At 52.9% G+C, this 13547-nt stretch overlaps 3 protein-coding genes across 3 annotated transcripts; all 3 read right to left on the bottom strand.

The window, feature by feature from the left end:
* Nucleotides 1-393: 393 nt before the first annotated feature.
* J4E84_005175 (uncharacterized protein) lies at nt 394-4016 on the bottom strand (the record flags this gene model as incomplete). The annotated part of the gene is made up of 4 exons (XM_049387772.1): nt 394-775; nt 825-3223; nt 3269-3640; nt 3684-4016. 4 exons carry the CDS (start codon nt 4014-4016, stop codon nt 394-396), a joined length of 3486 nt encoding a protein of 1161 aa, XP_049244750.1.
* Nucleotides 4017-5017: 1001 nt separating this feature from the next.
* On the bottom strand, nt 5018-5780 carry J4E84_005174 (uncharacterized protein; the record flags this gene model as incomplete). Its single annotated transcript, XM_049387771.1, has 3 exons — nt 5018-5337; nt 5388-5555; nt 5612-5780. The coding sequence occupies 3 exons, from the start codon at nt 5778-5780 to the stop codon at nt 5018-5020; spliced, it is 657 nt and encodes a 218-aa protein (XP_049244749.1).
* A 2643-nt stretch (nt 5781-8423) lies between these two features.
* On the bottom strand, nt 8424-9120 carry J4E84_005173 (uncharacterized protein; the record flags this gene model as incomplete). Its single annotated transcript, XM_049387770.1, has 2 exons — nt 8424-8752; nt 8820-9120. The coding sequence occupies 2 exons, from the start codon at nt 9118-9120 to the stop codon at nt 8424-8426; spliced, it is 630 nt and encodes a 209-aa protein (XP_049244748.1).
* Between the last annotated feature and the right edge of the window lie 4427 nt (nt 9121-13547).

Genomic DNA, 13547 nt, shown 5'->3' with positions numbered 1-13547 from the left:
TACACGAAGTTCTGACGTGAGGTTCTCGGGACTCACAGACAAGGGTAGGTATTCAGCGCACCTGTCATTTCGACTATAATCACGAACTTTTTGACCCAACTAGGAGGGTGCGACTACAACAACATAACAACACTCAGAAGACACGCTGTTAATCTTATCTCAAATGCATTAATGATATATATACGACCCCTCTCTCCCAATCCGACATAACAACAGAAGACCCATATTCTTGCGAAGGCGTATGTATAAATCTTCATCCCGTCTTCATCTCCTTACCGAACCATTTCAATCCAGATTACCCTGATACATGCGCAAAACAAATCCAGGTATCTTCCCAACGTATCTACAGTCCTATCCTTATTACGCCGAAACCATCACACTCTCCAGGAATATCTACCGCCTCGGCGCGATGCCCGCAGAGCTCAGCGCAGACAGCGGGCCGCCTCCGGTAACAGGTGTCTGAGCGCCTGTAACAGGCGTCGCAGGGGCAGGTGTAGGCGCGCGAGAAGGAACATTACTCCTGTTGTGTGCCATGTGCGCCTTGACCAGGTGACCCGCACACAGCGCGCTGTTGAGCGACAATTCACCCGCCAGCACACCAGCGGCGATGACACGAGCGAGTTGCCTGGCGTTGTCACCGGGCGATGTTGGGTGGGCGCCTCGTACACCGAGGAGGTCGAGCATGGCGGATTGGGGCTCGAGGATAGTTCCGCCGCCGATGGTGCCGACTTCGATGGAGGGCATGGAGACGGAGATTTGGAGGTTGCCGTTGACACTGGACGTTATTAGCATTACTTCTTGATAGATTGCGAATGAGGACTTACTTGTGCATGATGGTGATGCAGTTGGCACTCTCAACGACCTGCGCGGGATCTTGTCCGGTAGCCAAGAAGATGGCAGCGACAATGTTCGCCGCGTGGGCGTTGAAACCACCCATAGCACCGGCCATGGCGGATCCGATGAAGTTCTTGGAGATGTTCATCTGCACGAGATCCTCAACCTCGCACTTTAGCACGGACTTGACGACAGAACCGGGGATCATGGCTTCGGCGACGACACCCTTGCCACGACCGTCGATCCAGTTGATGGCGGCCGACTTCTTGTCTGTGCAGTAGTTACCCGACACAGTGACTACGCGCATATCTTCAAAGCCGCAGTCGGTAGCCATGACGGTAAGGGCGTGCTCGACACCCTTGGAAATCATGTTCATGCCCATGGCGTCACCAGTCGTGGCTCTGAAACGGACGTAGATGTTGGTGCCTGCAATGGCAGACTTCATAGACTGGAGCCTGGCGAAGCGGGAGGTGGAGTTGAAAGCGTCCTTCATCGTTCTTTGACCTTCGTCCGAGTCGAGCCAGATCTTGGCCGCACCAGCGCGTGTCAGGCTGTCGAATCCGATACAAGGTCCGCGGGTCATACCGTCGCCAGTAACAACAGTAACAGCACCACCGCCAGCGTTAATAGCCTTTGCACCTCGGGAAGTTGAAGCTACAAGCACACCCTCAGTGGTGGCCATGGGAAGGAAGTAGTTTTGGCCATCAACGAGGATAGGTCCAGCGACACCGAGAGGGAGAGGGAGGTAGCCAACGACGTTCTCACAGCATGCGCCGTGGACAAGATCGTAGTTGTAGTCCCTGTACGGGAGGAGCGAGCGTTCGAGGAGAGTGGAAGTTTCGCGTGTAGCGTGAGTACGTGAGACGAGACCACGGCGGATCTTGACAGCGCGGGTCTTGTCACCGAGTGTCTTCTCCAAAGCGTAACCGGGGATCTTGCCCTTGAGCGACATTTCGATAAGCTCTTCGTCAGTCATCTTGGGGGCTTGCTTGTCCTTGATCATCATCTCGAGGACCTCAGCAGCACGGTTTGGCTGTCTTTGCTGTTCTTCCGAAGGACCGATAGGGAGCACTGGCGTCTGCGGTACGAGCTGAGAAAGGGGCTGTAGACGAGTATCCTCAGGTCCGGGTGTACGAGGCGGCGTGGGCATGTGCATTGAAGGCACGCGGGGGGTTCCAGGCACAGTGGGGGCTCCATCTTGAACTTCGGAGGGAGCAGCTGGGGCAAGCGGCTGGTGGGGTTCCTTGATAGTCCAGCGGGCGGCGTTGAAGAGGTAGCCGTTCAGGACAACGCTCATGACAAGCGCAAGGACAATCCACTTGCTGAGGAAGGGGTCTTCCAAGCTCTTCAGTACTCCGTCGACAATGTGCGTGCTGATGTTGTTTCCGAAAGCGAACTCGTTGTCGGTGATGGACGGCTCAGCGTAGTGAATAGACGGGAACTCAAGCTCGTACTTGATGGGCATGAGAATGGTGACAATGGTAGACGTGGCAGTAGCCTTGGCCTGCTCGTAGATGTGGTCCAGTCCACTTCCAGCAACCTTGAAGGGATCCAACGGGGGAGTGGCACCGACGCCAGCAACGTGAGCGACCTTGCTGGGAGCAAGACCGAAACGGAGGGTGACGACGTTGAGAACGTTGACCAAGATGAATCCGGCGACCATCAGAATCTTGAACTTCGGAACTGTAATCTTCTTTCCAAATACGGTCGTCGTGTGGTTGGCAACTTGGACATCGCGTGCATTGGGCCAGTCGTTGTTGCGGGCGACGTTCTCAGCGACCTTGCCGTCGACACCGTCGTCCTCAAGAGCCCTGCGGAGAGCCACATGGCGCTTGATTCGGTTGATCTCGAGCTTGATGGTAAGAATTGCGGTGTAGAAAGTCAAGAGCATAAGAGCGTCGAAGAAGAGGATCCAGGCTCCGAGGAAGCAGAACTGTCGCAGACCGCCCTGGATTCCAGACATGGCACCGGCGACTAGGATGAGAATCTCGAAGAAGTAGTCGCGGACAATCTCGAACCCGGTCCTCTTGATGGCGAGCTGTACAGCTGACTGGATAGTCGAAGGCGCGCCCCGCTTCTCTTCAGCGGCCCGTCGGCCATCCAAAGAGGCAGAAAGTACGGCCTTAGTAAGGACAATGGGCTTCTCGAAACCGATAATGACGACCAGGAATGGGAGACCTTCGGAGAGCAGGATCAGGTTGATGGGAACGCCGAGGTAAGTCGTGACGGCGAGACCGAAGAGGAACGCAAAGGCGGATTGCAGGAGAACTGCGGTCGCCAGCCAGAAGTTGGATCCCAGGCGCCTCATGGCGAGGAAGAGAGAGACAAAGGTCAAATGCATGGCAAGGTATCCCAGGGCCATAATGACGATGTCACCGGTATCCGCGTTCTATCAGAATTAGCCGAATTCATGTCGAATCGCCAGAAAACGTACCTTGAGAAGGTCCACAAAAGACGTCCACGAGTCCAGAATCCAATTACGTACACCACCTGGGGCACTGCCGTTCTTGGAAGCCTTCATCATCCACTTCTTCTCCTCACGTGTGCCTTCCTGCTCCGAGCCCTTCGACTGAGCCGCATCTTCGGGCGCAGAAATCTCCTGCATGGCCTGGAGAAAGTCGGCGGCTTCGGTGTAGGGGATGGAGAATGCGAGCGAGGTGTCGTGGGAGAAGGTGGAGAAGGAGCTGGACGAGCTTGGGAGGAGCTCGGCGGAGACATTGCTGGGGACGGATTGCTGCGAGGGCGCCGAGTTGATGATGCTCGATTCGGGGAAGACGAGGGTGACGAGGGCGAGTTCCTGGGCGGTCTGTGATGTTAGCGAGGTCGTGAAACCCTTAGAAATATCCTACCTTGTCCTTGTAGATGGCAGTCTTGGGCTCTTCAGCCTCCCACTGCCATGACGTCTCCTCTCCGATTCTGAGTCTCTTGCTGCCGGCGAGAAGAGTGGTGAAGTCGACGCGGCTCGAGGCTGCTTCCTCAATGCCACTCTCCAGCAGGCCCTTGTCGAGAACGCCCAGATATGAGTAGCTGGCCACAAAGGCAATGGTCACGATGGTGTGGATTGGATGCGTGCATGCCTTCTTCGCGACGGAGAGCAGGATGGGGTTGAAGTGGCGGTCGAACCAGGCGGGGCCCGTCTTCTTCTGCTCGCCCTGCCAGCGGCTGGTGAGGTATCCGAGCATGGTGAGGATGTGGTGTTTCCACTGAAGTTGATTCAGTGGTGTTGTAGGCCTAGAGAGGCGCTCGCATGGGATGACGCGTAGGGTGGCTGTGCGCGGCGTGTGGTGGGATTGGATGCGAGTCTCACGTGTGATGTGACTATACGAAAAGACCTTTCTGTGTGTCAGTAAATTCACGCCGGATATTCGTTCTAGCGGCGTACCTGTACCTCCGTAGTCGGTGTTCCGAGGTTGCTACCAGACGCTGTCAAACTTGGAAGTCTCCAACTCTGAACTCTGACCCAGCGATACCGCAATGCGCAATTGGCGTCGCAACACACCTTCAGACGCGGTAAACGAGAAAAAGAAAGAGGGGGAGTAGAGGCGTGCTCACGACACTCGGTGCCGACCAAACTGAAATGTGGAGGAGGCCCCTTGCCGTCCCGCGACTTTTTTGTCCGCGCTAGACCCGACGGATACTCACCGCTTTGAAGGCCGGCCAGACCAGAGACTGTAATTCGACGATAGGCGATGCGATAGCAAAGGGTCCTGCAGGAGTATGCGCCTAGCAATGTTCTACGTCTAGTCCGCTCGACAGCTCAGCGTACTTGGGTCAATGGAGAGTAGTTCGTTGTGGTTGTTGATGTTGCTGTCTGCACGAAGAAGTTGCGCCACGCGAAGTTTGCGCCACACGCCACGTACGCCACTGGATGACGCGCCAATCAGTCCCAACAACCGGATGATCTTCAGGGGATCCGCCAGAACAAGGCTGGAAAACGTGAAATGTGCTGTGGTATCGATAAGATTATGCAGTTCTACAGATGTTTCTATCAATCTATTAAACATTCCGTTGATGCGCTTCTATGTTTCTATGACGCGCGAGCATGTTTACAGACTTTCTGCCAACTTCCTTGAAATACCCCGTCATTTCTCAAATATCCCGTCGCCGTCTGGAATACCCCGCGAGCCTGCTAAATCCTCCGTCTCCTACTACAGGCCGGAATGGACGCATTAGTAGTAGCCCGTCACTCAAACTTCTCAGTCATCGGAACGTCGCCGTTGGTTATTTCCTTCAAGAACGCTGCATCCGGCCTGTACAACATGACGTGAAAGTGCTCGACTGCATGCACGCTCTTCAGACTCTTCCAATTCTTGAACCACACCAGCTCTTTGACCTTCGTCGCAAACGTCTTTTGCACATACTCATCAATCTGTTTATGTGACTCTGCCGTAGAAAGTCCTGTCTCAGGGTCGTCGTCGAGCTCAAACTTGGTCCACACGACAAGATGGACAATGTCGGCATCAATACCATACGGCCAGTCGTTATACAGGATCTTGATGTCCTCTGCGCGGGTAAATATAGATGTCAAGCCGGGTAAGGTGAATCGAACGCACCATCAAATTGGAACGGCTTGCCCCTCGGCTCCATGCTTCCCCACTTCAGCCGCTCATTCACAATGAAGTTCATGATACTGCCATAGTCCTTCTCCAGCCGATGCGTAAACTGCCGGTACCGTCTCAATTCACTTGGCAAGCGATGAAACTTGTCCACCCGGTTGCTATCTACCCACAGCCATCAGCGTTTCGCCTATCGCGTGTCACGTCTTCATCAATCTCACCCACAATAGCCCGCACCTCGTCCCACCTCAACACCCTGTACTCTTCGTCAGGCGTCCCGATGATGCCCTTGTCTTTGTCACTAATATCCCTCAGGAAGTCAGGACACTCGCTCGGCCACTGATCTCGAGGCACGTTGACGAGCCAGAACGGCAACTCCTCGTGTGGCATCCTTGTGCAGCAGCTAATTCCGGAAAATAGGAAAGTAAACAATTGCGTAGTCGTACAAGATTGGGATGACAAGGTTTGGGATTGCGCAGCAGGGATGATGAGCTGCCAGTCTAGGGAACCCTAGCGGTGAGCCCTAGGCATGTTGAACGACAGAAACAGCGGGTGGGACCGCGCTGAGGCTGCAAGGCCGTTGTCGCCATGACAAGCCATGTCAAGCCATGTTTTGCGTAGAACGCCTTGTTTCAAGCATTCGTCAAGCTTCCATCTAGCATCCGTCGTGGAAAGTAGGGCGAGTTCAAGCAATTTCAATGATGATTCCTCGACGACTATAGTAAGGAGAAGTGCGACGAAGCTGAAGTTGAACACACCGCCAGAATACCTAGGTATGTACAGCGTAGAACACATCTGCATCTCAGCCTCAGCCGCTGCACGCAATCAAACAGCCTCATGGCCTTGCCAATCAAACCAGCATCCCTCGTCTCAAATCCCAACTCTCCAATTTCCCGCGCCTTACCGCCATCGGCGCCATGTGTCCAGCGTGATGGCCTACAGGGATACATCCCGCGCTGCGCCTCCTGATTGGCCATCCCCATCCCGCAAGCCCGAACCTCGAAACCAACGAAAACCACACGACAATATCGCAGTCCTGCTTTGACACCTGGACATGAGAGTCTAGGCAAGCAGTGTTACATCACATGGGTGCAAGGCCCCATGGTCTGTTGTTTTAGGGGCCTGTATAGACAGGCAGGTGTTAAGTATGGCGGTTTCCTCATTTTTGCCTTAGCAACTACTTTCCTTTCACGTCACGACTGCGCCTTGAAGTGCTGCAACACACTGCAAACGATCGCCTTGATCTACTTCTGATCTCCAACCACCGTCGCTCCCTTCCGTTCGTTTGCTACGTCACCCAAACCATCGTCGATCAACTACCCGAGTTAAGGTTTACGTCGTGTCATTCACTACACACGCGGCGGGTTCCTGGCTCTGCTGGACCCTTTCCAATCTGAATACCCACCACAATCTCGCGTGTTGCTGTGCGACATCGTGTATCTGTCGTTCGGCGTCGTAACGCTCGTGCTAGTGGCAGTTCGACAGAAGTTAATAGTCGACTATCGCCTTTTACATCCACATCGATTGTTTTCATCAACCTTTACCATCGGCACTACTACTCTTACCACGAATACATATACCTCGACGACGAAGTCACTACTACCACAACCGCTACTTCCATCGCCACCTCACACATACATGCTCAGCATATCACAACAACTCGCCATCTCCTACGTACCCTCGCTACTTAGTCCACCCACACACCACACAAAATGGTCCGCGACCCCCAATTCTGGAAACGCTTCAGCGTAGCCGTCCACCAAGACGACTTGGAAAAAACCACGCAAACCCAGGGCCTCAAGCAATCGTACGTCAGCAGTTCCCTATCCCCTCCCCTCGGATCCCCCACTTCCCAAACACACCTACCCATCACATCCCCGCCCATGGTCCAACTGCAATCCACACGGTCGTCCTACGCCGCTTCGAATCCGTTGTCACCACTATCAGCGGAGATCTTTTCGGGCGGAATAAATACGCAAACGGCGGAGAAGGAGAAGGAGATGGATAAAAAGAAAGAGAGGCCGAGATCGAAGCTGCAGAAAACGCCGTCAACAAAACCCCTACTCCGCCCCTCCATCTCCATCCAAGAGCTCCCCTCCACCACCACGCAAAACGCCTACCAACCGCCCTTCTCCCCTCTCCCCTCATCCCCCACACACCCACACCCATCTTCCTCCTCGCGCCCCCACTCCTTTTTCCGCACCCCCAATCTCTCCACCCTCTCACTGAGCCACCTCTCCGGACGCCCTTCATCGCGCTTCCACTTTACCACGACCATCACGGCTGACGCGTCACATAGAGATAGTTGGTTGGCCGGTCAGCAGAGAAAGGCCAAGCAAAGGACGTGGATTTGCTGGTGTTTTTGGATATGTTTCTTGCTGCTTGTTGCGGGTGTGGTTGTTACGATTATTATTTTGAAACAGCATAAGATTATTTGAGTATGAAGGGGGATGGGAGGAATGAAGGGATGAAGGGATGGTGTATATATGAGTGTGTTTTGGGATAGACGGGGTGTATGGGGCGTTTAATGTCTTTTTGGCTGGGGGTTGGACTGGGCTGGTGTTTTGAGCACTTGGATGCTCGTTGCTGCTATCCGCGGTTTCTTTCCTTTCGATGTTTATATTTCAGATGATACCAGGCCTTACATGGCCACCAATGCGATATCTGCTTCTTTTCCTCGAGAACATTCACAATATTGCGCCTACGTGACTTACAAGAAACATCTGAACATAGCGACTGAAGTGCACATCTTTGATGGTCAGTTCCATTAACCATTACGCATGGCTCACGGAGTTCATCCAGGCAGACGAACAGATTGATGTGAACCGACAGATTGCTTTTGTGTATCTAGTCCAGCGCATCACTCACTTTAGCATAGTCCCCAGCCTATAATACAAATGTCAATCTGCAACGCCATGCCCGCAACGGATATCTCAGTCCCAAAAGCGCGAGCATGCACAACGCCAAAACTCCTTTCACACTCATTCCTCCTCAACCCTGCCCCATCCTTATCCTCCCGGCCACCAAATCTTCCTAAAACCGGCTCTTCGTCGCAGGCGGCGTAGGACTCCTGCTCATACTCCTGGCATCCCGGCCCCTCTCCTTCAACCACTTGCGCGTGCACATATCCAACTCGCGGTCCAACTCGGCACTCGGTTCCTTGCGATGGATGAAATTGCAGAAGCCGCCGCGGACACAGCCCTCGCCGCTGTTGAGGCGACAGCAGGCCTCGCGGAAATCGGTCACGGGCGACAGTTCGCAGTAGATGGGGCGGCCGGCGTACCAGCGCGAGTTGAGCGCGTCGCACGCTTTTTGCGCGTCTTCTTCGTACTTGAAGCGGACGTAGACGTTGCCGATGAGGTCTGTAGGTTGCGTTAGCAGCTTCTTCTAATCAAAGGGAGTAAAGGTATGAGTGTGGGGGGAACGCACGATCATTGTTGTTGTCACATACTACCAGCTCTTCCACAAGCCCGTACTGGCACAGCTCGCACCAGATATCCTCGTAAAACGCATCAAAGTGCATCTGCATCTGCTGCGGGTTCATCTTGTTCTTGGGGTCGTACGCGGGGTTCTGGTAGAGGTTCGGCAGCAGGATCGTCTGCGAGTACGAGGGCTTGACGTGTTTGCGCGAGCAGCGGTCGCCGTGGCGGCACGCGCCGATCTTGTAGTAGAAGGAGCAGTTGACTTTGTCTTGCTCCGTTCCGAAGATGGAGGCGAGGTAGTTGGCCATGGTGAAGGTTGTTCGTAATAGTAGTCTGGGTAGTGGTAGGTTCGCGACGGCGTTGGGGAGGTCGACGGCGATGGCGTGGTGTGTGAGGTCGTCGCGCGCGCGGTGTTGGGAAAATGTCGCGATGCGCGGAGCTTGGAGCTAGGCTGAATGTCGCGGACGCTAGCGCTGACAAAGCGGAGAGCGCCAAGGAATGCTCGAGAAACGCCACCTTCACTTTTTCTTTCGCATGCTTACGATTCGACATCAATAATAGATTTACAGCATCATTACAGATCATTTCGAGACCCTCGCTACTTGCGGCCCTTCAATGGCGCAGTTATGGCCTTTGTAGACCCAGCGCGCCTGCTATCCTACGTACTATCGTGAACAATTTGACCAACCTGACCGAACGAGGAAGGGGCGACTACGGCGACCTTCCATGACGAAAGCAACCACCACGAGTATCTTATCCCCGAGGCGACGCGTTCCACCTCCTTCTTCCATTCGCCTTCCTCTTGATTAACCCTCCTCGAGGTCTCGGCCCAAAGCTCAGCCTGCTCCTTGTGTAACACCGAAGGCACTTCATGTATTGACCAGAGCCTTTTTATTTGGCTCGTATCTTTCCACAGTCACTTGCAGCTGCTCATCATTTGTTGAATGTGCTGGTTCTACAACGCAGGCACGACGCGGCTGAGTAACACAGTATATAATCGCAATGCAGGTCTTGCAGCTGCTCATACTGGAGTCTTCGCTATCGTCTTTGTATCTAACGAAGGTACGCGATTCGGCGTGACGTCGGCGGCGATACCTAAGTATGCCAAAAAACGATAGAGCTTCCGCGAGGCTGAGAGGAGAATCGTTCGGGGTGGTTCATTGTGATTCAAGGTATCTCAGTCGTTCCAGGGCGTTTCGTAGAGCTGTCGAGATACAGCCCACCAGGCAATCTCTTTGCTGTTCACCCAGAGGTCAGACCAGTCGGTACGAGGGATGTACAATGCGGATACATCACTTGTATCCCCGAAGTCGCTTCCATCAGCCCTCCCATGTAGACCACGCCGCTTCCACCAATCCAGACTTCTTTTGACACCATTAACAGCCGATTCGAACAGCATCCTGTTTACTAGTCGGACCGGACGCTGGAGTGCAATATCAAGCAAGATAAACCAGTCCGACCGCGGTGCAAAGAACACTCCAAAACATCTGTTTGCTATTGAGAAAGTATCGCCATTAGGACCGGGATTCGCGAAGCGCTTGACAGGGTAAAGAAGACAGACCAGGACCACCCACGTAAAAGCCATGATGTCGAAAAAGTCAAGCAGAGCTCGACAGAGAGCTTCCATAGATGTCCGCCCATCCCTCGGTGGCGTACTCCGGTAACTGCAACAATCTCGTGATACGAGGAAAGTAAGGTCGAAATTGGCTCGGGGGATAGATTGGAGAAATGTGATGAGATTGAAGGGTCGCTCTTGGAGGCGAGAATGCCAGTATGCGCGCATATACTCACACTCCGAGAGTACCCAGAAGGACATTGCGAAGTGGAGCGTGCATTCTTGGACGAGTGCGCGGATGTCTTTGGGGAAGGGGGGAGGCGTGCCGAGGTAGGTTTGTGTCCAGATTGCGATCTGACCGAGGTGGACAAGCGTCATTGAAAGTAGTATTTTGTATGATGTGGGAGGACTCGGGTCTACGTATCTTGGAAGATGATCGTTGGGATCGATAGAGGAGTCGTTCTCAGCATAGAACCTTAGGGCGAAGAATAGGGGAAACGTCATCCAGAGTAAATGTAAGGGAATCGTGAACCAGAGAAATCCTGCGGCGATGGTTTCCTCACGTAGAGGTCGCATCTGAAAGTAGAATACCGAATGTAGCGATAAAAAGCAGTAGACCGCGAAGCGAGTCTTTGTCGGTATCTCGTAGCGCGGAACCACGTCAAGCGTACGACGAGTGGTTACAAAGTGCAGCATTGCGACACTCGTAATTGGCGATGATCCGGGTGAGGAAGTACTGCGCTTGTTCAGTAGAGGTGCGGTCACTGAAACTGAGCTCGGGAGATATACATCGTTGATCAAAAGCGAGAGTGTTGTGAGGTTGTGCAAGATCTCTCAGGGTCTGAAGCATACATTGGTAATGTGCGCGCGATTCGCGACGCGGTACCATGGGTTGCCGACGACACTGCATTGGCGTGCCCACACACACCTCTCACGCCATACAAGGAAACTAAACACCCTAGAGTCTACATCGGCATCAAACCGAAAGTTTACAAGTTTTTGACGGGATGTAGACTTCTGGGTCAATATTGCGTTTCTTGCTGTACTTGCGTGTCAGGTCTTTTCCTGGCATGCGATGCTCTTTCAATGTTCAGTCATGATCGAAACCGCATCCTCGTACTCCTCTGAGGCTGGAGTCTCTGCTTCTTCTACCTCTAACTCCTCCTTCGTCTCAACATCCTTATATGGACAAATCCCTCGCCTCTCACGCCACGCTCTCTCTACATCCTCCAGTCTCTCCGCGCACGTGTCGCACGGCTTCAAATGTAGCTCGACGCCTACGATTGCTGGGCGATGATGACGAGCTGATCCTGGGCAAGTGATAGTGTAGCTATGTCTGTGGCAGTGGCAGGAGAAAGAGTGGATGGTCGCAGCGCATATACAGTTTTCTGGTTTGATATTGAGAGTTGGCATGGCCTATGTTGGAGGGGTGCGGTGCTTATTACCGGCTGTTGGGTGGTAGTGAGGTAGGGGAGTAAGTGGGAAGAGCTCGTGCACAGTGTAGTTATCAAACTATGCAAGAGCTCATGTGAACGATGCAAAAGAATCACATGTCACGGGGGTGATGGAGCGAGAAGGGACTTGAATGCATGCAGAGCATTATCGTGATGCTGTGAAATGTTTTGGACGGTTACTGCCTACTTCGCCGCACTCTTCATTGCTCCCGTGTAAACAGTCCCCTTAACCCATTGCATTGTACAGGTTGTTTCGTTTCCTCTTGCTCGCAATGCGTGCCTTAACGGCACTAAACATGTTAGCGGCCTACATCATGTTCAATAGCTTTCATCCTACTCACAGTTCACTATCCTTCATTCTCACGCTGCTGTTAACCTTGCTGCTAAGACTAGATCAATCGGCGGAAATAGTGCTGCGCGAGCTAAGTGCGGTATGCCTGCGGATTTTAGCCTTGCGGAAATCCATAAGTCTGGATTTGCTGCGTAGCCTTTTGGAATGCCAGCTGTTGGAAATGCTGCGCGTTCTCAGTACTCCTTGCCATTAGCCTTACCAATAGGTCTCTCACATTTTTCGTCTCCGCCTTCGCCAATTCCAGGTCTTGCCTCGACGTTACGAGTTCCTGCTTCTGCGCTGCGATAGTGTCCTAGGCGATACGAAGCTGGCGCTTAACTTCGTCGAGTTCGTTTTCCGCTGACCGCTAGGCTGCATAGGCCTCCTTACTACACATAGTCAGTATATGCCTCAATTGCACTACAGACACTCAGAACTTACAGCATCGCGCCGAGCCACTCTAGCGGGGATAAGGGGGAGTTTGATGCCATTGTTGTGGATTTGGATGATTTAGTGGTATAATGGTTTGTCCGATAGATGGTAATGTTGGGAGAAGTAGGTAGTGAGAACGTTGAGGTTGCAAAGATAAGTATTCAGAGTGCACCATAGATTGCTAAAGAACGCTAGCTCGATTAAGGATGCTCCTTTTTCCTCACTCACTACTCCCCGTGACTTTACTGTCTGCCCTCATCTCTCCGTATCTCAACTTCGTTCGCCCTTGCTTCCTGATGCTCTCTCAGTAGACACGCATTGCAAGCTTCTTCGTACCGCACTTCGATGATATTCGACTGCGCGCGGCTGCAGAGTCCAAAGCGGTTTGGTGACGACTTGAGGCTTGCTGGACACCAAAAGGTTCCTTTGCGGGATGTATGAGCGCATGTGTAGACGACGAGTGTGTATTGGCACATGTTCAAGTAGTGAAAGCAGGCAGTTCGGGCGAGATATAATCGCAGTTTCGGCTTGTGATATGTTTCCGAGCGTGGCAGTAGTGTATTGTTGGTCTTGACAGCAGCTTGTTACCGCTAGATCATCTTCTTGGAGTGCTTATATGATGTTGTCGTTGTGATGGACGAGCTCTTCACGTCGGTTATGCCTATCACTCAATCAGCCATTCTAAGCTATTGCACATTGACGGCTAAGACAGCAGATGGTTGTTTGCGTGAGCATATTTGATCAAGTTGTAGATAGTCTCAACGCCAACGTGTGAAGATGCTACCCACATCAATTTGCCACTGTACCCAGAAAGCGACGACACCAACCGGCACCACCTGGCATACCTTCCATGGCTAACCTCGAAACCCCAATGTCGAGACGTGTTTGCAATAACATTTCAAGATGTAAGGACATTGTGAGAGATGAAATGGCACCTTCCAGAAGACACATCTCGGCCTTTAG

The sequence above is a fragment of the Alternaria hordeiaustralica genome, assembly GCF_023758085.1.
Source record: "Alternaria hordeiaustralica strain BMP 2776 chromosome Unknown scaffold_8, whole genome shotgun sequence".
Classification (NCBI taxonomy): Eukaryota; Fungi; Ascomycota; class Dothideomycetes; order Pleosporales; family Pleosporaceae; genus Alternaria; species Alternaria hordeiaustralica.
The sequence above is the reverse complement of the archived record's forward strand: the minus strand, read 5'-3'. Positions and strand labels throughout refer to the sequence as shown.